This window comes from Lissotriton helveticus, chromosome 9, assembly GCF_964261635.1.
Source record: "Lissotriton helveticus chromosome 9, aLisHel1.1, whole genome shotgun sequence".
Classification (NCBI taxonomy): Eukaryota; Metazoa; Chordata; class Amphibia; order Caudata; family Salamandridae; genus Lissotriton; species Lissotriton helveticus.
The window spans coordinates 648791745-648817556 of NC_136070.1; the positions used below are offsets into that span (position 1 = coordinate 648791745).

General features: G+C 43.7%; 1 protein-coding gene across 1 annotated transcript in view; it reads left to right on the forward strand.

The window, feature by feature from the left end:
- PLCB3 (phospholipase C beta 3) overlaps positions 1-25812 on the forward strand; it is a 585337-nt gene that overhangs the window by 389686 nt on the left and 169839 nt on the right. Inside the window, exons 4-5 of the mRNA XM_078660740.1 lie at positions 5700-5840; positions 23451-23530. Coding sequence (XP_078516866.1) covers positions 5700-5840; positions 23451-23530 — 221 coding nt within the window. The remainder of the gene's footprint in view (positions 1-5699; positions 5841-23450; positions 23531-25812) is intronic.

Genomic DNA, 25812 nt, shown 5'->3' on the forward strand with positions numbered 1-25812 from the left:
CACTGACACTAGCATTTGCATGTTAATTTAACTACCCAGAGTTGGGTTTGAATTTAAAGATTGCAGATTAAGGCGGTATTGTGCGGCCAGTGTATGGGGTTAACGTGCAGGGTACGACAGCTATTGGGGAGGGAGCTCCATGAGAGTGACGGCAGCACAGGCTGAATTGCAGACTGAGGAATTGGGAGACGGTGGGATAGTGAGAGAGGAGGTGGCAACGTGCCACCACATAGCATGCATATGGGATAGGTTGACCGGTTTACTCTAAAGCAGTATTGACAGCGCCTGCATCAGGAGGGCAACACGTTGGGGAGGCTTTTGGCTTGGATATTGCATAGAGAAGCAGTGGTGGCCCCAGTCGTGCATTTGCGGATGCCGGACGAACCTCTGATGGCTTCTCTTGCGGCGGTTGTGGATACGTTTCGACTGCTCCTAGAGGGGGTTTACAGGAGGGATCTGGGGATTGCACAAGTAGGAATCTAGGCCTTCCTTGGAAGTCTTGCCATCCCGAGGGTGGGGGAGGAGATGCTTCTAGAACTGGACTCTGACCTTATATTGGATGAGTTGAGGGCGGCGTTGAACTTGCTCCCTACGCATAACACTCGGGGGGTGGGGGGGGCTTAGGTCCCAGAGGAATGCTATCAGGCTACTCTCACACAGGGTTTCATGTAAGTGTATTTGGAGGCAAGAGACAAGGGTGTGTTTCGACTAACAATGCAGGAAGGGTAAACCTGCATGAAGCCTCAGCCTGGAGGGGACATAACGGATCCGGTGGTGCATCACCCGCTTACTATGTTAAACACTGATGTGAAGATCCTTTGTAAAATGTTAACACATTTTTTTGTGCCCTGTTATGAGCAATTTGGTGCATTAGGATCAATGTGGGGTTATCCAGGGCATGGTTGCTCTCAACTTTGATCCCTGTATTCACTTGCTTTTTATATGCCTTAGTGCGAGGGTCAGGGTGGGGAACTACCGTTCCGCATGCTGGGAATTGGGCAGGGACACTCGACATGGTTGCCTGTTGTCGTCCTTGTTGTTTGCTTTGGCATTAGAATCCTTGGCCTTAAGAGGACTTTTCAGACGGCCCTTAGGAGGGAGGAAATACGAGGTCATAGGAAATATCCTATATCCCAGGACTGGGAGGTCATGCTTATAGCGCTTGAAGAGGTGGATCTAGCCTTGGCACCAGGGCTTAGTTCAAAGGGTTAGAGAGTGGTGGCCAGGGACTACGGAGGTGTGGCCTGCCACCCCTCGCAACCCGCACGACTGTTCCGAGGCACACTACTTATCATGATATGTGAAGGCCGGTATACCCTGAGTTCAGAAGTAGAGAGTTACGCAAGAAACCAGGAGACGGGGAGGGAGGGGAATGGTTGGGGGGGAGGGAAGGATAGGGGAGTTGAGTTAATCCCTTGTTGAAGGCCCACAGCACTGCAGTCTATGCATACGAAAGAGTATATTTGATATGTTGTACAACATGGTTGGTCTACCTGTATTGTAGACGGCTCTCCGTTTAGGAACCAACAAGAAGAAGTGGGTTTGAGTGTTCAGAGGGGAAAAATAGAAAACACCAGCTGATGTACTGTAGAGAATGCATACTGTAATTGTTTCGATAATTCAGCTGTGAATAACCAGTTTAAAAAAAAAAAAAAAGAGGACTTTCCAGAAGGGAATTAAAGTGGGACGCAATACCTTACCTGTTGAGTTGGTATTACAAGCTCTAGAAAATATAAAGTTTGAAATGCATATAAATCCTCATCAGGATGTACAGGAGATACAAATTATAGCAATAATTGATGAAATTGCCAAAGCTGCTCTACCTTAGAATGGGGAACAAATACATGATTTTCTCCAGGGTCCTACCTGGAAGAACTTAATAATTAAAAAGTACCAGAAAAGCCAATGGACTAAAGAAACCAAACGTAGTACACAAACGAGTTGAAAGATCATGGAGTAGCCATTCAAGAAAATAAGAGAAATTGTTAATATAAATCAATTTTCTTAAGCGCGATTCTCCTTGCAGTCGCTGGGTGGCAGTATTATACAAAGTAAGCAAATCTAGAACAGAAATGAAGCTGCGAGAGAAGGGTTACATGTTAGCTAGCCTTTCTTTTTTTGGAAAAGTCAGACTCATTCAGTGAGTGATACGAAGGTAGTATGGATAGTCATCTACAGATAATCTTACAACGTTTTCTCCAAATCTGTGTAAACAGGGCCCTCAACCTAACCTATCCTTTCAGTTTACTAAGCAATTATTCTTCCATTGCTGCTAAGACACTAACCCCCAGATTCATCAAAGTCATGTTTTGCGAGTTCTTAATAGCGAATTTTAAGGATTCGCTAATAAAGACTCGCAAAACGTGATGCATGTAGAAATCGCAATATTTTTAGCGATTTCTACTGATTCCTTATTTGCGATTCGCTAATTGCTAATCGCAAATAAGGAATGGCTTTCCCAATCATTCCTATGGGCCTAAAGGCCCATAGGAATGAATGGGGAGTCATTCCTTATTTGCGATTAGCAATTAGCGAATCGCAAATAAGGAAGCAATTTCAAGGGTGTCCAAAGTACACCCTGTTGCACCCCTGAAATGGTAATTTACACTGGTGTTGCGCACACACATGTCCCATGGACATGTGTGTGTGTAACATACAATTTAGAAAAATGCACTTAAGTGCATTTTTCTAAGTTTTTGCTATTTACCACGTAGTTAGACTTCGCGGTAAATAGCGGCCCCAGATTGTGAATTCGCAATTTTGAAATGGTTCATGCATTGCATTTAAGGAATTTCAAATTGAGATTCCTTAAATGCAAATAATCGCAATGTAGCGATTTCTAAAATTGCGATTTTTGCATTTGGGATGATGCATCCCAAATGCAAAAATACCGCTCGCAAAGGGCCAGATTCTCAGAATCTGGCCCTTTGCGAGCGGATTTTGGTTTGATGAATCTGGCCGTAAGTCTAGACCCAACGTTTCATGGGGGGAATCCTGGAGAGTAAATGTCTTAAACTTTGGAGACTTTCCTCCAACACTGTTCTTCAAGCAGTACTTATTGAAGTCCTGGAACGCCATTGCATCCTCATTATGTTTCATCATCATTATAACTTTATTTTCAATCACAAAGATCTTATAAAGTGTGATTCAAGACATACATTCAAACACAACAAAGATTAAAAACTGTTAAAAATAGCAAAGTTGCCTCCCTGAGTGCAGAATGGATTGATTAACAAGAGGGTACAGTTTAGCTTTAAAGGGGATTATCCTATTAAAAACATTCAATCCCATATATACATAAAAATAAAATAGAGAATACATTTAATTTCAAATAGTTAAATAGTTAATAACAAATCGATACCAAAAGAGGGCAAGAACACATAAATCCATAAAACAGTAAACTAAATAAAGTACACAGTGCACTTCGAGCGTCAAATCCATAAGGCCATCAGGAATTTAGCTAAGCCAAACATCACGACTCTCCTAGTGTCTGTGCTAAATATTCTGAGCACTTCCAGATAATGCCTGGGACCAATGTACCTGCACAGAGGGATAATCCACTTAGATCTCAAATTTTTATAGTGAGGGCATAAAAATAGGTGGACCAAAGATTCAGCGTCTCCTTTACTTGCAGGAAGCATATCGTCAGGAAGGCTTGGCTTCGCCGCCTACTGCAGAACACCTTAGTGGTAAGGGTCTTATACCTAAATTGACGAAACAATTTCCACACCAGTGGTGGGGCAATCTCATCAATGGTCTCTTCAAAATAGGGGTAGGCTTTGAAGTCTATGATCTGTCCAATAAGAGGTCCCTTAGGGAAGTGTGGCTCAATGGTTGGAGCGACAGACCCTGATGCAGAGGTCTAGCCCGGGACCAGGGTTCAATTTCCTCAGACCTGATATTTCTCGCCTGGGTGCCTATTCTAATCATGGGTCCCACTCTGCAACTCTGGGCAATAGCTTGCTTAATCTCCACAACGGCCCCAACAACGCTAGGATGCCTGGCTTCTCCTTGGGGGTGCCCAGGAGTGGGCACTTCACATGGAAAGCCAGGAAGGGTTCCACAGCGGTATGCGTAAAAGCGCCTGAGATACCCCTCCGGGGGTCGATTCGGGCGCTATACAAGCACTACTACATTTACATTTAGACTTGCACACGTTCTCCACCACAGCAAATACCCAGTAGTTATCTTTTACCCGTCCTTTCGCGATCAAAGACGTCTTCTCTGGGTCAATCCAATAACCATCCAACCCTGATTTCCTCACTATTTTCCAAGGGAAGAAAAGAAGAGATTTTACTAACCCTGGCGGATGCCATGAGGTCCACCACTCGATAAGAGGCAGGGGCTTCCGTAGCCAATAATCGATACCAAAACATTAAAAACGTGCACGTCATTTTGTGGGCAATCTTTCTTTGGGCCAGATCGAGGAAAATTGGAGTCAGAGGGGAATTTGCCGGGGGATTAAAGAGAGATCTTACAAAGCGATGTTCGGTCACAGAAACACAGACTGTGTTTATGTTTTTGGCAGAAACAGATATCGTCCTGTAAAATAAAGGTGGCGATGTTATGTGCAAAAGAAACATGTAAATGCAAAAAAAAGTAGACCGAACGAGTTAGGGAATATTTGCAAACTTGTGTGCAATATTTTAATATCCAGGATATGAAGTGTGACGCCTCTTTATTAATATCTTGAAGAGAATTAAAATAAAGATGTGCCTTGTGGTCAAGGAAGAGGGACTTGGTCTGTCAGAGTACTAAGAAGTCTACCCTCCTCCTTAGAGACTCCATGGAAAATGCCACTTCATTTCCTTACGTGTCCAATATCCCGAACCCGGCAGTTCCAAAGTCCCATCCGCCCTTTGAGGTGGCAGGGAGAGAGTTAAATATGCTAGATGTAACCGGAACTGTAAATGTGGTTCAGGTGTCCGTAGTTCTCAAGTACATGTATTAATGGATTGTTAATACTCTTATTTTTTTAGACATAGCTTTTAGAAATATGTAATTGTGTCTAGGGTGGATGCGATACACCTTGTAACTCTTTGACAACATAATTTGTGCCGTGGGAAGGTGTTTTATTGGTTTTAAATAGGAGAGAGAGATGTGATATGAATTTGTAAAATAATTCGTTTTAAACATGTGTGCACTGTATAATGTTTAAAAAACTTATGTTTTACTGCTGCGCTAACAGTGCTTTCGTAAAATGACGTTCCCTCGGGGTACTGGTTGGTCTATTGTGTTTTTTTTTTTTTTTTTAATTCATCAGAACTCTTTAAGGAACAGGGATCCGTCCTTAAGGATAACCTATTATTGGTGTGACTCTCACCTGCTAATTTATACTCTGAGCTACACCTTAGACCAGGCACTCAAGAGCATTTATTTACTAAGAAGCGCCTCTTCAGTGGCTTTTATTTGCTAAGTGCTAGGTGAGGCACTAGGTCGCCAGAGTATTTCTTATTTCGTATTTTTAATTTTGTCAATGAAAGCCAGGTGTGCCTTTCAATTTGCAAAAATGAGTGTTGTTTCTGTTTTGCTTTGGTTCGTTGCCATCACTGGACAGTGAACTCCCTGTTCGCCTGTGGGTGCATGACGCTCTACAGGCGGCCCTTCCCCTCGCTCCCCACCCATGAGCCTGATGTGTTCAACGCAGCATTGGATAATAGAGTTCGCCTTCCGTGACCAGACTCTGTTTGTCTTTTCAGGACCCCAAGATCCGGGAGGTGCTGGGCTTCTCGAGCCCCGAGACCAGGCCCGAGGATAAGCTGGTGACGGTCGTGTACGGGCCGGACATGGTGAACATCAGCTTCCTGAACTTCATGGCGGTGCAGGAGGACACTGCTAAGGTGAGCCCTCCCTGGAGGCCCAGATGGACTCTTCCTGTGGTATACCTGCTTGAAACGCAGTCAGCTTTGGTCGTCAGTCCATATTGATAGCATTCTCTTGCAAGTTCCCCACATAATATGCCCGCCTCTATCGAGATAGACATTTATCGGAGCCTCTGTGCTTTAGCGAGCTCATTAAGTGTTTTTACCGCATTACTGTATTCTCCAGGGAAAAGACCCCCGCACAATATGAGGAATGGTAGCGTCCATATCCTCAGCATCTTTGTGCGCGTCCGGGTTTGTGACTGAGCTGTCAAACTATGGACATTAAAGTCAGGTTTATGCTTCCCACGTCCAAATCTCATTATATCAGAGATGTCCCCAAGGCGGAATTGCACAGTAGATAAAATACAATAATGTTTTATTGGCATTGCTGAGCGAAAAAGTATAACACCAGATGCCCACACCCGAGTAAAGCCGTGAAAGTAGCCAGTCTTAAATCTTGTACCTTTACAGTCTGAGGCAGCAATCAACAATATTTCACACACATGTTTGAAAAAAAAACAAAGGCGCACCCTACTAGCACACGGCTCACCCCAAGCGCCATGTGGTTATACATGTTGACACACCTGCTCCAAAGAGAACATATTTAAGTGAGCAGTAGCAGGCTGCAGCACATTGAAAACGTGTGTGACGAACGGGCAGATGAGTTACAGCTATAATAACGGCTTTTCCCCAACTTCACTTATTAAATCTGTGTTGTGGCAGTGAGAGGTCATTTATCAACTTTAGTTCTCCAAACAGATTTCCAAATCTTTGTAACAGCGTCATACATTTTCTTTTACAGTATATAGAATGGCATTGTACAGCCATAATTCAGAGTGTGCACACAAGCTACTGGTTTCAGTAGTCTTGCCCAATATTACAATTTTCAGCCAATGTGTGTTTCATCTCTTTAAATGGTACTTCCGGATGGCTAAAATATATTATGGAAAATGTATTGATAGTATGATTGATTGAGGCATAACTTCATATAGTACCTGCAAACCATGTGTGTTAAGTATGCTCCGTGCCATTCATAGTGCAAAGCATGCGATTAATACGATTAATCTGATGAATAAGATGCCCATGCAAAGATGATTCATCTCACTAGTTGGGAATAAACAGGAAAAAAAAGTACCCGACTCCTTACCTAAGAGAACATATGAAAATAGTGTGCTGCGTATATCTAAAACGGGGCACTTGGCACTATATTTTGACTAAGGTATCAGACGAATCCAAAAAATCCAGAGTTTGAAAAATTTAAGCTGTAACTAATGCTATACACCTTAAAGTAGCTTCTGAAAACATGGCGTCATGCCAGCAGCAGACAGAAAGTAAGGCAAACACTGGCAGTGATGCATTACCAAGTATTGACAAATCTTGTTTTTTAATAGTATTTCTGTTGTACATTTGTGAGATATAATTCTAAAGAGGAAGGGTGCCAGTTCTTGGTTCTGAAGTTGTGTGTACTGTCCCGTTTATCTGATCGGGCAGTGTGTTTATGGGATGTTTGGTGCCTTGTGCTACTGGATGCTGCTAGGTAGTCAGCTTTTTCTGTCATCTGTCATTTTTCACCTAGCAGAATGTGCCTCATTTGTCTGCCACTTAGTTTCTGAAAGTCTGATTCTTGTTAACAAATCTCTTAAATCAGGTATTTTGTTGCTTCACTTTTGATAAGTGGAAAGGAAAGTGTTTCATCTTCTGTGAAATCTCTGTTACATGCCTTACAAAGCATGTCTTCCTCTAGATTCCAGGTTTACCCTGTCTGTTTGTCTCCATTTCCTGATCTGTGGTTGCTTTCAGATTATTTAGGCAGTTATTTGTGTTCGTTGGTTTTTATTCTCAGGAGATATCTTGTAAGGTTAAAGCATCAGTTCACTGCTCTGTAACATTTCATCTTGGGTTATTATTGTTAGAATTTCACAGGGTGTTATATATATTGTTCAGCTTCTTTTTGCCATTGGTGCACAGATGTAGTTTATCTTTTTTTACCCTGCTGTGGTGTGTGATGGGCTTTGAAATATTGGAGCTTCTTGTCGATTTAGCTTGGATGAGCCGTTGCATTTATGTAAACCTTATACCATGTTCATCAGTAAAGAGGTATCGTTAATTTCTACTGTACATGTGTTGTTGGCGGCACTTCCAGAAATCTGTTTATTAAATAGTAGATGCATCTTTTCTCTTGGCATTTTTTCTCGTTCCATTCCATTCAACAAGACCTTAATTCATCCCAACTATTAGTTTGTAGCACGTGTGAGTGCAGATACACATGCTCTGCACACTCCTGCTATCTAGCTTTGGGTGCAGATGTTTGCCATCTGTTTTTGTTTGAAGAACTTTTCGCCACACGACGTCCCATGATCCCTCTCTTAGCCCACAATGCACCAGGACAGTGGCTCCACCTCAGATTGTTTTCCTAGACAGCTGTTGTACGTACTTTGTGGGACATGGAGATCAGCCCTAGGACTGGTCTGCTTTTACCTTTGCTTAGGGACTTTTTTTTCTGTTCAACTGCCTCTATTTAACTGTCTTGATAGAAAACGACCAGTAGAGGTCAGTAAAATTCCAGAAATGCTTTCCGCTTGTTCAACTGCCTCTAATTAACTGTTTTGATAGAAAACGTCCTGTAGAGGTCACTAAAATACCAGAATTCCTTTCTACTTAGGGACTTTATTTTTTTACTTTCTTGATAGAAAACGACTAGCAGAGATCAGGTAAATACCAGAATCAATTTAGCATTCCATAGATTCCGGGCCATGGAAACTTGTATTTAACAAGCACCCGTAGACAATAATATTTTTTGTAATCTTGTATTTTCAGTGATATGACCACCGAAAGGGCTGATTTTATATTAAACCCAGAGCTTTGGACAATACAATTTCCTGCTGATAGGCAGTATTTCTCTACGTGTGTTCCCATACCTGCTGTGTCACGCAGTTTGGTGCTTACTTTCCCTCGATGTTAAAGAACAGTAGATGTTTTAGCACCCAGGTTATTGTGCTGCATAACTAAATACATATAAGGTCACAAAGGCGAGACCGATTGCATTGCAAATGCTTGTTTTTTCCCACCATCGGGCTTCGACCTTTAGCTCAGGCTCTAGGACAGTCAATGAATTTCATTTCTTTCGGCTCATTCATCGAGGCTTCTGGTCATCGTTAGAAGATGCTTCACCAACACCTGGGACTGCAGTGTTCGGTTCTTAACTGCCTCAGCATGGTTTCCTACAGAACATAGGTTATACCTAGAATGACTGTTAGTGGAGCAATGTATAGGTATGGAGTAAACTACATTCCAGTTTTGTCCAAGATGTAATGAAAAAAATCCTAATCTGATCAATTTGGGATGCATAACCAGTGCTTTTATCTAGAACACGAGGAGACATCCTGCACCGCATGCCGGGCATTCAAAAATAAAAAGACCCTTTAGGACTGACAAATTCGCCACTGGGCCCATCACAACATGCAGCACCTGGACACCACTGAAGTGGCATTCATCTTCAATGCCAAAGACATCAAACACACCAAAGAGTGGGTGTGGGGATCAGGCTTGATACCAGGACAAATGGAAAGGCACTAGAGGCTTCCAGCTTGGATAACTCAGATGTTCAGGAAAATACCATGTCTCTAGAGCCAGTCAAAAAGCCCAGTGTAAATACGCCTAAGCCCACTAACTGTTGACCGCCATTTTGAAGACCAACCCACAAATCAGTTTTGAGGGATTCATGTATCTAGCCCTGATACCGGACACAAAAGGCTCTGACGTTTGGGTTGAGTTCCAGATTCCGAGACCACTCGACCTCAAGAGGCAGCTTCTGTTCCAGGAAAGCCTTTGGCGTGGTGCCCTGAACCTTTGCAACAGCCGCCACCCAGTCAGTTCGAGCCATTGACAACTCTGAGACAAATTCAGCATGGAAGTTGACTCAAAAAGTTACCACTAGGTTGGCTCGGAAAAAGGCATTGACGCCAAGCTAGACCATTGATGTCTCTGCCCCATAGACCTCTCAGAGGTGCCTGATGTTAGGCAGTGTAAAATCAACCCTACTATGGGGAAAACCATTGCACGTTCACTTCTCAGTAGGGCATACACCACGGCCAACGCCTGCTGGGAAAAGAAAACTCACATTTGAGGAGCTACTATTGGAAGAACTCCGGTTCTATCTGATCCCTAATAAGAGTAGGGACATATCCAGGTGCCCTCCACCATAATTTCCATGACTCACCTTCAGCCTCTGCCCTGGTCATGCATAGCACCATCTCCTCCCTCTCCTGAAGAGACTGTTGAATCATATCCTAAAGACTGTGATCAGTTGAGTTCTGATATTACACAAGACTCCTAAATAGAGTGCCTTTACCAGGAGACAGGCATGGTCCCTGCAAAGATTACAGTATTAACCTACAGGACAGCACAGGTTTAGAGCCCTACCCAATCAAAACCTTTCCACCAGCTGACGCCACGGGGCACATCATTCAGTGCGACTCAAAGTTAAGCTGCACACGATGGAAGAGGAGGATGGCTTTCTAGTTAAGACCCTGTCCAGAAAGGTGCATCCAGCATTTACTTATGCTGAAGAGCTTGATTGAATGTAATGCAGTGAGCTTAAAACAGCTTGTACTGCACAACCTGTTAACCCAGAGGGGGTAAAAAGTAAAACCCAGCCCCAGACAACACTGTCCACATCAGGAGGCGGGTTTCACCGAACGCCCTGGTTGTGCATACAGTCAGGAAGCAAGCATGTGCATGCCAGGCAACGGGGGTTGTCCCCTCTCCAAAGCAGGAGAGCAACACCATAAATGCGGTGGGCAATAGGGTGGCTCTGGACGCAGTCACTCAGTGGTGGATTGCTAATTCGGTTGGTTTGGTCAATGTGAGGAAATGAAACTGTTGCTGAAGCACCTGCCAGAACCATAGCGCAAGAAAATATATAGTTGCGGAAGAAAGACATATTTCAATGCAAACATTCACTGCATCCTGGACTCCGCTGATACTGCTTCAAGCGAGACAAATGCCAGTGTTATTCTCCAACCTCATGCATGGCTTAGAGCGCTTATGTCCAAAGGTTCAACAACACCTCATTAATGTCCCTTTTGATGGAGAGCATTTGCTTGTCCCTCAGATCAACAATATGCTTGAAAGAAATTAAAAGGGCACCATAAAAGCAGAAGTCCATGCCAAAAGCTGCTTTTCGTTAGCAACAACCAACAGGATGTGCCAGGTCAGCAACCCTATTTACAGAACTGGAATACAGTCTGCAACAACCCAATCAGGAGGACGAAGTGTCCAAGGCCATTGGAAGAGGTGGCAACCATGGTAAAGGGGAGGGAAAGGTATCACTTCACCCCTAAGCAGTGACTTGCCTCTCATACCACTGATCACACAAAACCTGACAAGGGAAGCCTGTGGTTAGTCCTTCAAAAATTGGAATTAACGAAGGACAAAAGTTTTCCAGGCATACGGCAGGGGTATTACTTTGAGTTCGATACAACTCCACCAAACACACCACCTCAGAGTCATTCAGTTCATCGAGACTGTCTGACACAGTTGCAGGAGGAAAAAAGGCTCTTGCTTAGTAAGGGTGCAATGGAGCCTTTGGCCCCACACCAACATTACCAGGGTGTCTATTCCCTGTACTTCCCTTTCCCCAAGAAGGATGGAATTCTGTGGCACATCTTATATCTTAGACCTCCAGACCAGTACTTCTTTTCGGAGTACTTCAAAATGCTCACCCTGCAGGAGGTCATTTCCCTGCTCCGCATAGGGAAACCACATGACGACCTTTGACCTGAAGGATGCATACTTTCACATCTCCATCCATCGCATCACTGCTACCTGTGCTTTGTGGTAAGTGGATAACTCTACCAATTGAAGGGTATCTACCATACGTCTAAAGCTGTTTGCTACTCATTTGTGCACGAACACCATTTGCATGTTTCCTTTCCTGGACAATTGTCTTGATAAAGAGCAGCAGCTGGAAGCAATGCTCAGCATACACTCAGACAAGAGTGTCCATGTTGCATAAGCGAAGGTTCACAGTCCATGCCAGCAGGTTGCATCTCACTACAGCAGATGATCCAAACTTCTCTAGGGGCTGTGTTAAACTTAGTCATGGGGAAAGCCTATCCAAACAAAGAGGGTAGCAGCATTCCAAAGACTGCTGCCTCCTTTTTCACATGCTTTATTCTCTTATGGTGAGGACAGTAGTGAAACTGGTGGGGGGATGACTTGATGCATAGCAATAGCGATGTACGCAAGGCCGCACTTGTCTACTGCAAGTGTGTCCAGTGAGGAAATGGTGACAAGCAGTGGTGCAATCGGAAGATCTAGTGTTTGAAGAGCCCTGCCCAGTGCACCCCGCAAAGGTGGAACCATATTTTTTTCGCAGCCCTTTTCTTGAGCCTCAACCACAAGTAACATTATATCGGATGCTTCACTCTTGCTGTGAAGAGCACATATCACCACATGATTGTTCAGAAGACCTGGATACAAGAGCATCAGGGGTACTACCTCAATTTAGTAGCGCACACCGCAATCCAATTGGTACTCTTTTAACTCACTCTTTCAAGACAAAACACTCTTCATAAAGACATACAACATGACTGAAATGTATGACATCCAGTAACACAGGGTGGGGGCTCTCTTTCCATCTGTCAGCATTGACCCAAAACATTTGTCATTGGGCCATTCAGACTCGCATGCCCCTTTTAGTGGAGAATTTCCTGGTTTGGATAGTGATTCTGCAGACCTGTTAAGCAGGGTACACCAACAAGCCCACATTGAATCCTAAAGTACGTCACAAGTACGGACACAAATGTGGCACACCCACAGTTAATCTGTTCGTCAACACTCCGAGCACTCCATGCAAACAAATTCCCTCTAGGAGCCCACAGTCCATGGGTAATGCACTATGGATGAACTGGTCAGAGATATTTGCTTACACTTTTCCTCCTCTGCCTCTGATCTCATAAAGTTCTGAAGAGAATGTGACGAGAATAAAAGACCCTCCTCCTCTTGGCACAAACTTGGGCAGACCGCCATAAGGTCTCATGTTGCTAGCGGTATATGGTCTAAATATCGAGTCCAAAATATCGAGGGACACAAATATCGAGTCCAAAATATAGAATGGACAAAATATCGAATGGACAGAATATAGACATCAAAAATATCGTTTTGAAGGTAAGTAATGTAATATCGATTTAAAAAATATCGAAGTATATAATATAGGTTATTAAAAATATTGAATTTGTAATATCGATTTTTATTTTAAGTGTTTTGTATGTTAGTATATGTGTGAAAAGTGTATATTTTTTTGTAATTTATTTTAAGTAATTAATTTAATGTGATTTAATTTTTGCGTAATTTAATTCTGTAGCGGGTTGTGGTTTTGTAGGGGAATAGGGTGGGAAGTAATTTAATTATAATTAATTAAATATGTTAATTTATTGGTATTTATTTTGAATAAATTGTTAATTAATTTTAATTGGTAATTAATTAATTCTTAATTGATGATTCATTTTTATTTATTGATTAATTGATAATTATGTGAATAATAATTTATTTTCTGTAGCGGGTTGTGGGTTTATAGGGGAATAGGGTGAGAAGTCATTTAATTATAATTAATTAAATGTTATTTATTGGTATTTATTTTGAATAAATTGTTAATTTTTAATTGGTAATGTATTAATTCTTAATTGATAATTATTTTTATTAATTGATAATTATGTGAATTATATTAATTTATTTTCACTAGTGTGGGAATAGTAAAATGTACCCCTATGCTATCTAACGCTTTCCCTACTGTTGCACTCTCTGGAGTGGGAATAGTAATTTTTACCCCTACGCTATCCAACGTTTTCCCTACTGTTGCACTCCCTGGAGTGGGAATAGTAATTTTTACCCCTACGCTATCCAACGCTTTCCCTACTGTTGCACTCTCATGGAGTTGAAATAATAATTTTTACCCCTACGCTATCCAACGCTTTCCCTACTGCTGCACTCTGGAGTGGGAATAGTAATTTTTACCCCTACGCTATCCAACGCTTTCCCTACAGTTGCACTCTCTGGAGTGGGAATAGTAATTTTTACCCCTACGCTATCCAACGCTTTCCCAACTGATGCACTGTGTGGAGTAGGAATAGTGATTTTTACCCCTACGCTATCCAACGTTTTCCCTACTGTTGCACTCTCTGGAGTGGGAATAGTAATTTTGACCCCTACGCTATCCAACGCTTTCCCTACTGTTACACTTCCAGGAGTGGGAATAGTAATTTCTACACTCCTGCTATCCTACGGTAATAATATTGTGTATTTTTTTTATTAATATTATGTTAATAAATATATATATGTTTTAACAGATATGATTGTATATTTTTTTTTATAAGTTACATTAATTATTTAATAATTTTAAGGTAATTTAAGTATTTTTAAGTATATTTTAGCTATTTATTTTTAATATGTTTTTAATTTTACATTATTTTTAAGAAATTCGATATTTTTACAAAGTATATATATTTAAACGATATTTTGGATTCGATATTTTGGTACTTACCTGTTTGTAGATAGGAATTCGATATTTTGTCTGTCGATATTTTGGGATCGATATTTTTGGGTAGTCCATATTGTGTCCGTCGATATTTAGTCAGTGATCCGTTGCTAGCAACTGAGGTGCATCCTCATGAGAAGCTACCTCTTAGACCAGATCTCCACACTCAGCATCAATGTCAGCTCAGACATCCAAACCTCAGCCAGCAGAATCTAGCAATCCTGCACTGAGGTCTTAGTTTGGTTAGCTTCACCTCCCAGAGGAGTGTGTAAAAATCATGTATGAGGCACATATACTCACCACACTCACCTACTATGGTGGAAGATATTTGTCCACTATTGTTTGAGAAAGCAAATTAACCCCCTAACACTTGTTGAAGACATCTTCTATTTATGCATTTGCAAAGAGCATCATTGGTGTACACCTAGATATGTTTCGATTTAGCTGCAGTCTCTGCTAACATGCAAAATAGAAAACCATTGTGTCTTTTAAAAGAACCTGTGGACATGGCCCTCACAGAGGGCTTTAAGAGTGATTCCTCCCAAACCTCCTACAGTGCCTGCCTCAAATCCTAGCATAGTTCTAATAAGATTATTGGGGCCTCCCTTTGAGCCGTTGTACTGTAGTTCTTGCCTTGGGAGGTAGCCTTCCTTGTTGCCATCACTTCTATGAGAACAGTCAGTGAGCTGCAAGCACTAACATTGGATGTACCTTTCATCCAGGTACATTGGGATAGGGTAGTTTTGAGAACAAACAAGAAGTTTCTTCCCAAAGTGGTTTCCCCTCTTCAAGTAAACCAGACAGTTGAGTTGTCAGTTTTCTGCCCACTTCCAGAGTCTGTAGCAGGAAAGGCTGATTTCGAAAGGACACTAATATACTATATTGACAGAACTAAACCCATACGTCAAACAGAATAATTGTCACCTTTGCCAGACGATACATGGGAAAGCCCATTTCCAAGGGTGTGGTTGCAAGATTGATTGTTACACTGCGCTACACTGAAGCCAAGTGTGTGTTTGTTACATGTAATACCAAAAGTGCATTCCACTACGACAAACGCAGCCTCTAATGCCTTCTTGGGAAAGATTCCTATTGCAGATTTCTTTAAAGCTGCTACACGCTCAACACCATACATGTTCACCAAACACTACTGTGTGGATAGCCAGGCCTGTTAGGAGTATTTTGTTGACCAAGCAATCTTAAGAACTTTGTTGCAAACACATCTGCTTGCTAGCTACCGCTAAAGGAAGACAGTGCTTAACAGTCTATTGAGAGAATGTGTAGCTACAGCCACACATGCTACACTTGGAAAATATCACATTTGTAACATGTGTTGGCTGTAGATACCTATGCTTAGCATATCCTACCATCTAGTGTTGGGCTCCATCAGTTGCAAGTTGTTTTTCTTTGAAGAAGTGTTTCAATCAGGAGATATAGTGACTTCTCCTCTGGTGGTAAACGCGCATGTTCCTGGGCTTCTTTGTTAGATTGTTTTTTCTGCCATCGGGTTCGGACAACCATCTTGCAGCTTTGGGGCTGAAGCTCGATTCCGCAACTAGGCTCTTCCCAGTGGCCCATTTTCCCCAACTGAATGGCTTCGGCAGTCAACAAACACCTGCTGGTGTTACTCTACAATTCCAACAACCCACCTGGCCTCGGGCCTGGACTTCTAGATCATCTCCCAGACCACACTCCGGTTGAAGAAGACACTTTGGCAGCGAAGAGAGCCTTTTTGGACCCATTCCACCATGCAGCAACACACAGACAGCACTCCCGATATCTTGGGGGAACAGTCAACGGACCCTGAACACGAACCAGTGGACACAGAGGCGCAAACATCACCCACAGACGTTCCTATACTGCTGGCTAGCAGTGGAGACAGCTAGACTCTGGCCCTGATCTAAATCTACAAGGGCACGTGAGTACCTCGGAGAAAGCTGCCCAAACCCCTGCAAACTCTGACAAACTTACTTTTGGAACCCTACTGCCTATGGAAAATGGTGGTCTTCATCAGCACAGAAAACCACCAGAATCTCTCTGCCTGCAAAGCCATTGACAAAAGTTGAGAACTTTGAAGCCCTTATGTCTACATCAGTGCCTGTGCCGACAAAATCCAGTTAGGCTATTCCAAAGCCCCATAAACATTCGGAGCTAAGGCAGCAGCCATCAGATGTGAAAAATGCTTCGGCATCGAAAGATCCATTGCCACCAACAGCTTCTAATCAAACAGACAACGCTTTGGCGACGAAACACTGTCTTCTGAAAGCCACATCAGGGTTGTAGGCCATGTCGAAGCCCTCCAGGTCCTGACATCAAAAGCCTCCAAAGAAGGCATACAACCAAAACAAAGACCAGTTCCACCTATTTTAGACAAATTGCTGGACAAACTGGATAAAGAACAAAAGACACTCTTTGTTCTCCCAGAAACAGGGAAGTACCAAGGCACCACCACCTTTGAAGAAGAGATTGTGGGACCTGAACCACCCAAGGCTCCCAAAAAGAAGAGCAGAGTCACTAGTCCTATATTTTTCCCTCCTTCTTCTTCCCTTTTATGTCATCCTTTACCTACACTGTCTTCATCACCACTTAGACCAGTGCATCCTCACTCTCCAGAATACCTGCCCTCAGAGCAGCCACAAGTCTCTCCTGATCATCCACCCATAAATAATAACCATATAGGGATTCTAACATCCCATACTTTCCAGACCCACAGGGGGTTCCTGATACCATACTTGACCCATGGGCTATTTGCGACACACACCTAGTGGATGACACAGACCCAGACATTTACCCATCCAAGAAGTCACAACCTGATGATACCACATACTACGAGGTTATCATCAGTAGGGCTACAAACTATTGGTACAGGGGATGCTCCTCCCACTGATAAAGAGAGTAGAAGATACAATGCCGCCGGCAGACGAGTTGCTGCTTATGCAGCCAGCCACCTGCGCATTGCAAACTCGGTAGGCTTACTCTCTCGATACAATCTTGCTGCATGGAATGAGATGCAGGAACTACTGCAACACTTCCCTGACCAATACCAGCAGAAAGGAACTCTGCTGGTAAAAGCGAGCAATATCTAATGCAACATCACAAAAAAATAATGGGCGGAGTGTTGAAACTTTTCAAACACTCGCCCCCAGTCACAGATTTGAGGTTAATCCATCGGTAATTTTCTTGCCGCATTACCCCAGTTTGCACCCAGCCATATGCAAATCAGACTTCACCCTGCTCCCCATGGGAACAGTCCAGCCGAATTGCCAAGCCAGGTCCTACCTGGACCAGAAACAACAATCTTGAGGCCTGTTTCAGGGTATCACCCCATATCAACCAGGCTAGCTTGAATCCAGTGGTACAGCGAGCAAGTGACCCATGTCTGGGCATACCCGTAGCCACTTAGCAACTTGACAAACTAAAATAATGGATAAAGCGTTGAAACTTTTCAAACACTGGCTCCCAGTCACAGATCTGGGTTTAATCCTTTGTTATTTTGCTCAGCACATCATATATTAAAAAAAACGTATATAAATATGAAGAAGGTCAGTGATGGTGTGTCGTTTTATCCGGTATGAGGTTACAGAACCCAATGGGGTGTGGATATTAAGTTTTGATATATATATATATGATCACCTGAGATTTCCCTCCAAACGGATAGGAGCAGTACGACTGTTCTAAGAATTTCAGGAAGACCTGATCCATTTCACACTTGAACTTCTATGTGACATTGCTGTAAAATACATTAACCTGATGAAGTCCTCTCGGAGGATGAAACGTGTTGGCTGGGCTGTTTCATTTATGTATTAAAGAATAATAAAGAATTGTTTTGAGACTTCATACCATGGCTACCATGGTATTTTGATATTGGAGAAGAGTACATTGATATTGACACCATTGAACTATGTGTATTTTGTGAAAGGAGGAGAGAAGAAATAAAGAGAACATACTCTACAATTTAATTGTTGCACTCTTGACACACTCCCTTTTTTTCTGTTTTAATGTATGTATGGTTTTGGAGTAGTTTGACGATTAGAGGGTGAGTGCAGACCACTATTACCTTGTAGAACTAGCACTTGTGCAGCTGTCTTTAGCCAGAACTACTCTTGCTTTGGAATTATTTGGATCCAAGATATTTCCTTTAATTGTCACATGCACCCTCATACTTCCCCTGAAGCGATCAGTGATCTAAGATATAACCTTTAATTGTTCATGCACAATGCACAGAACACTTTTTCATGTAATTGTTCGCTACCACCCGTTGGGGGGGGGGGGGACAATCTGAGGTGGAGTCTTTGTCTTGGTGCACTGGAGACTAAGGGAGAGGTCATAAAACATCTTGTGACGCAGAATTTCATCAAACAAAATCAATTTGCAAACATTCTCCTCCAGCACTCGATAGGAGTATTCAGAGCAAGTGAACCTACAGCACTGCAAGCTACAAACAGACACTTACAGGGTAAGTAAGATAGTCCTTAATTGTTTTTGTCCTGACCTAACAATAATTATATCGTGTTTGTCTACAATTAGGGTTCCACTAACTGCAGTACTTGTCTAGGCCATCCAGGCTTTGATATAAGCCTTCTTTTTCAGGCTACAAAATTACTCAGTAATCAGAAATAGAGGTGACCTTTTGTTAGATTTGGGGGTCTCTAGTTGGCACAGGTAGGTACTTGTGACAAACAGGGACCCTCTAGTCAGGATAAGGGGGATTACACTCTTAAAATAACCCTGCTCACCCCCTTGGTAGCTTGGCAAGAGCAGTCAGGCTTTATCTGAGGTGTTGTGTGTTATGCTTTTGTGACAACATACAGTAACCCAGTGACAACACTACAAATGGACACCACACAGGTTTTATATAAAAAATAAGTAGACTTTATATAGAGTTACCACAAGACAATAAACGACAAAAATACACAATACTATTACTTTAAGATGGTAAATTTAAGCTTAGTTCAGTATAGTTCTTAGTTGCGACACTTTGCGTCAATGTACCTTAGGTTGCGTTTCCACGACAAGCAATGTCGCAGTGATGGGAATGCGGCAAAGTTCAGGTGCAAAGAAATAAAGACGTGAAGATCTTCCAGATGCGGCACGCTTCTCGGGGATGCCAGAAGTTCTCGGTTCGATGTGTGGACAGCAGCGGCGACACCCTTGTGATGCGACGGCAACAGCTCCAGTGGTGACACTCTTCTCAAACAATGCGCGAAGCTTCTGCATGATGCGACAACTACAGCGACGACATCCAAGATGCGACGGCAGCAGCTCTGACGGCGGCACACTTCTCGGGGATGCGAGGTGCGCTTCTTCGATGTGGTGCAGTGCGACAGTTCCAGCGGTGACACCCTCCTTCGGAGTTGCGACGGCAGGCACAGCAACGACGACACGCTCCGACCTCATTGCGAGATTCTTCTCCTGATGCGGTGCAGTGCGACAGCTCCAGTGGCAACACCCTCCTTCGGAGTTGCGATGGCAGCAGCAGCGACGGCGACACGCTTCCTCTTCATTGCGGCACGTTTCTCTCCGATGAGGTGCAGTGTGACAGTTCCAGCGGCGACACCCTCCTTCGGAGTTGCGACGGCAGGCCCAGCGACGGCGACACGCTTCTTCACGTTGAGTCGCGCTTCTAGCTCCTTGCGACACACAGTTCCTCAGAAGGCCCAAAACGGCAGCAGGTACTTCCAATTAACTCTGGGGAGCTGGGGGTTGAAGTCTGTTGTCCCTGAGACTTAAGCAGGAGGCAAGCTCTTTTCCAAGCCCTTGGAGATCCTTCACAAGTTGAAAGCAAAGTACACAAAGTTGCTTTCTCCTTCCTTTGCCAGTAAGGCAAGCACTGCAGGCCAATCCCCCAAGCAGCACTTCAGCTTGGGAATAGTCTCTCCTCAGTTTCTTCAGGTTCCTCTCCTCAGTAAAGGTTTCTTCTTGTAGTCCAAAAGTGATCTAATTTCATGGGATCAGGGTCCCAATATTTATACCCCCAAATCCTTTGTTCTCTGAGGGGAGAGGTGCCTTTGCCCAGTCCAACCCCGTTCTGAAGCACTCTGTTTACCAGACTTCTCCTTTCCTTTCACAGTGCAGGGCAGAAACATCAGACACCCCACAGGTGGTGGAGCCAGCATTGGGGAAGGCAGGCACAGCCGTATTCAAGGTTCAGGTGCAACTCCTCCCTCCCATCTAGATGCAGATCTCTCTATTCACCACTGGGTGACTCATCCTGTCTCTTGGAATCCCCCAGCCCTGTCACTCACAAAACCAGACAAAGGAATACACAACCTAGCAGAGGCAGGCTTGAAAGGTTAGGCAAGCAAATACCTACTTTCTAAAAGTGGTATTTGCAAACACAGAATATTAAAATACACTTCACTAAAAGATGTATTTTATTATTCTGAGTCCAGGCTTACTAAACTCGAATTTCTACCATGTTCTTTGAGTCTGTCAGGATTATAAACATGTAGTAATCTGAGTCCATTCTGGCCTATGGAGAACAGGTAGCCTTGCAATAGTGAAAAACGAAAATGGCTGTAACTCACTATTAGGACATGCCACACACATCAGGGCTTGTCTTACCTTATACTTACAACGAACCCTGCCCTTGGGCCTACCATAGGGGTGACTGATATGAAGTAAACAGAAGGTCTAGGGACTGGGAAGTGGGTGCACTTGCCCAGTAAGCATGACAGTACCAGAATGCACGCGGGCTCTGCAATGGCAGACCTTAGACACATTTTACAAGGCTGCTTCTGTGGGTGGCACAACCAGTGCTGCAGGCCCACCAGCAGCATTTGGATTACACGCCCTGGGGCACACTCAGTGCACTGTACTAGGGTCTGATAAGTAAACCAAACATCCAATCACGGAATCACTAATCCATACATCAATTTACAACAGGGAGCACTTGCACTGTGGCACTGGACAGCAGTGGCACAGTGCCCAAAGCATCTAACATCAGCAAAAATACATGAGGCAACAGCAAAAAATGAAAGGGAGACCCACGCCAATGGTGCCAGGTCTAACACCTTTTATCTTTGTATCACCAGGTAGTGACAAGATGCTGATGACTACTTCAAAGTCGTAGGCATTTCATCCTTGAGTGTAGTAAAAACAGCAGAGGGTAGTGGCTATCCCAGAATGCTCTGCAGCAGCTGGAGACCGTCAGACAGACAGGGAGGGAGGGAGGTAACTGTACAATTAAGTGATATTCCTGAGAGCCAATCCTGGGACAGACACGTCTGCCTGTCGTTTTCAAGCAAGTCTTCTGGTACATCAGAGAGTGGACGGTGTGTGGGTGTATACATGCAGTGCTGTGTAGCATGGTCGTAAGCTGGAGTTCTTTTGCAGCACAAGATTAGGAAACACGCTGGCACTCCAGCCCTAGCCTGCATCATTAGAGGTATTCTTCAGACCCTGAGGGACCTGAACACAAGCTACCATGTGGGTGCCCCGTCATCCACAATTATTTTGGTTATGTTTGACTATTTTACGTCATAACCACGGCAGACACATCTACCTTTCTTAATCTTTCCACTTGTGCCAGTGTAGCAGGGGCAGCCGGCACTGCTCACGGGTGGGGGTGTCGGTCCCAGGCTGCACCAAAAGAAATAATAAATAAACAAAACTTACCTTGCCGCCGTCGCCGCCAGGTTCCTCATCTTCTCTCTTGCTTGCCTGTGTCTGACTCCAGGTCAGAACTTGAAGCAGGCAGCCAGGCTCTCACCCCTAAGCCAATCACAACGCTCAAATGGAGCGTTGTGATTGGTTGGCGCTCAGCCAGGAGCTGTAGGGGTGTGCATAACTGGTTTGGGCGGCCCGAGACGGCCGACCAAACAGTCATTCCGCACTCCGGCGTGAGCAAACCACTCCTCCCCTTCCCTGCTCTGTGAGCATAGCAGCCCCGCCCACCGGCAAAAAAAACTAAAATGGTAATAACTAAAATTTATTACCATTTTGTTTTTCCTTCTTGCACTGTGAGAAAGCAGTGTGGCGACGCTCCTCCGCCATAGCCATACAGTGTAGATATTTGAATTATTTCATTTTATAAATCTGCTTCACCGATCTGCTATCACTGAAGTTCAAGTGCTCACTGTGAACTACTGAGGCAGTTCTGTGTGAATTAATACTAATGGGACAGGTGTTGTGCTTTATTTTAGGATTCAGAGCGAGCGTGCCACTGTTTCTGTCTCCAAGTGGGTGAAGTTAGGTGTTTTCCGCGGGCTCAAGGGGAGCCCATTGAACTTAGTTTAGGTGAACAATTTTCTAGAGGTGAAGAAAAGGGAGATTGGTGCATCCCGATGGTTAGGAGGGTGCCACTCTCCAAATAGGGCACGCAAATGCTTTTCATGTATGCACTGGATGAGCTAAACTGCTAGTACATCCCTTGCAGATTATGCACTGTGGATTGATTTACGGTTTTCTCCATCTGAATTGACTGAGACCCTTGCTCTTTTGTCCAATTGCAAATGTTTGCCTTTAGTTCAAATCATTAATGTTCCTCTTAGTTTTAAATCCCTATCTATTCCTCGCGTTTCTATGCTCTGTCTTTTTCTACCTCTTACCTTTCGCCATCTTTGTTCCCAGTCTCTCGCCCTTCTTCCCTCACTTTTCAACTAATGGCGCTTCCCCTCACGCACTGCTTACTTCAGTCTGACTCTGTCCTTCCCTGTCTGCTCTGTGATTCCACCTCATGTTGCCAGTTTTTCCTCCCCCTCTCTCTCTCCCATCCTTCCTTTGTTTCTTTGTTTTCATTTCTCTCTCAATCACACCTTTTCCCAACTATTTATTTCCTTTCTTATTTCCTTTCTTCCTTGTTGTCTTCCTCCCTTCCATTTACCTCCATTCCATTTCTCCCTCTTTCCTTTTTCTTTCCTTCTCCCAGACTTTTAAACCTCCTTTCAAACGCCCTTCCCTCTTCTCTAGTTCTGCATCTTTCTACTTTGTTCCCTTTCTTCTTCCACTCACTTTCCACTCATGCGTCCTCTGTTTTTCTCCCTCTTTCCATCCAACTTTTTCCTCTTCATAATTCGTTAATGCTCATCTCTATTTTGTTTTCTTCGCAGATCTGGACTGAGGAGCTGTTTAAGTTGGCAACAAACATCCTGGCACACAATGCATCTCGAAACACCTTCTTGCACAAAGCGTAAGTTGGCACCGTGACACCTAACTGAGCAAACATGTAGAGGGGATTCTCTTACTTATAAAGTAGAGGTGCCTTGCTTACTCGCTCCTCCAAAGGAGAGGTGTTCCTGACATTACTCGCACTCTACAGGCAGCAGAGTTAGGACTTCTGTTACATCAAACTTAGTAGTTATCAAAAAAGGGGAGAGAGTGATCAATAGATCCGCAGGGCACTCGTTACCACTCAAACAAGTGGAAGGTCCAGTATCAGCCTGTGCCCCCACCAAGTCATAGTGAACGAAAAGGGTAGCTGACCCGTTCCTAGTAGTCTTCGGCGGTAATAGAACATCAGGGGAGAGCCATAAGGTGTAGCTCCATCAGCCCGTGTTCCAGCTCCTTGACCTACCCTTGACCTATTCGAGCTCGGCGGTCAAGGGTAGGTCAAGGAGCTGGAACACGGGCTGATGGAGCTACACCTTATGGCTCTCCCCTGATGTTCTATTACCGCCGAAGACTCATGTGGTAATTAACCCCAGACTATTAGGCAGAGGATATTACTACAGAGGTAAACTATACTGACAGTGCTTGCATTTACACACATGACACTTGCATGTTGTTGAATGACTACATAGTACACATTTTATAGGTCCTGAAGAATCGCGGAAAATTCCTAGTGCGAGAAACATGTTGACCAAGTCAATATCCAACAACACCGAGTCCCACCACACTTAACTCCGTGGTACTTAGGAAGTTGTTCTCACGTTTTTAACTGTAGAGGGAGACCCCCAGAATAAAGTAGTACTTTTTGGTACCCCCTACTACATTTTAATCACCTTCTAGTTCTCTTACTCCATAGCCCACATACCCGCACTTCACCATAAGGCTGTTGGAAGAAAAGATCTCCGTCAAAGAGCCCCTCTTTGAGGTGAGCCCGTCGGGGATTGCACCGCCTCCCCGACGAGGAGCAACGCCGATGATGAAGCATGACACTCATCCGGGTGTGTGAGGCAAATAATTCCAACATAATGGATGCCCAAGGGTGCCACATACACACCCATGGTCACGCCTAATACACAGCTTTCTTTCTACTAGGAACGGTTCAGCTACCCTTTTCGTTCACATCAAACTTAGTGTCAGGAATGGATCAGCAGAGAGACTTGTCAATCTACATCAACCGTACATATTCAGAGATCTGGCAACAGCTATTCCATAGGATGAGCAGGTCTTCAAGACTAAGAAATCAGTCAGGAGAGCTGTCTCCCAAGATGAACTGATTTGCAGACTCTGGAAAGAGACTTTCAGAGCTATCGCTCATGTAATTCACATCTTACGCACATCTCATAGGCTGCGCTGCAGCGGAAAATTTATATTGCTTTAGATGGACCCTTAAGAGTGAGACATCAGAGATGAGCCTGTAGTTTGTTATAGATTCAGATCTCAGAAAGTAGAGCTATTCCTCAAATGTTCCCACTCTTAGTAGCATGCTTCAGATAATAGAATGTAAGCTCTTGTTTAGTTTGTTTTAAGAAACATGTTATGAAAGGCTTAGCTGCTGGTCTGGTAGTTGCAGATTTTCTAGTGCCCTGTTTTGCCAGTAGGTCCTAATATCTAATAGTGTCTGAGATTTTGTAGTCTAGGCTGATTGTGGAATGTCCTCTGCTTGGGGTGGGAGTGGCAGCTTTTGCCTGGTCTGGTAATGATTGATCTTGCTCTGTCTGGCCTGGGAGTAAAAGGTCTTGCAAAGCCTGGCCTTTAAGTAGCTTATCTACTACTGGTAAATCTTTAAGTAGCCAATTTGATAGTTGTAGGTTTGGTGAGTAGTCTCATAGTGGCTGGTTTGGTATTAGTAGGTGTAGAAGTTGCCGATTTGCGCATAGACGGGCCTGTGAGGGTGTGGAAATATATTTCAGTACAGATCCACCTAGTGGTTCAGTCTTATAAGTCTGTAAGTGTCCAGGTTTTTAGTTATGAAACTTGCAATGTCAGGATTGCTGGTAGTAGATGATGCAGTGGTTTGCTGTTCTGGTGGCAGATATCACATTCTTAGGTTTTTTACCAACAGCTCTTGCATTGCCTGGTCTGGCAATGGCAGGTCTAGTATTGCCACTTCTTACAGATCCTGGTCCGATCGTTGTTGGTCCTTCTGTAACTGGTTTGGTATTAGAAGATGTTTCCAGTCACCCAAGTTTTTCAGAGTCTGCCATTGTAGCAGACTATCTTGCAGTGTTTGGTCTAATAGTGGTAGATCTGAGAGTGCCTGGTTGGTCGTGGTAGATCTTGGGGTGCGGGTCTTGTAGCAGTCAG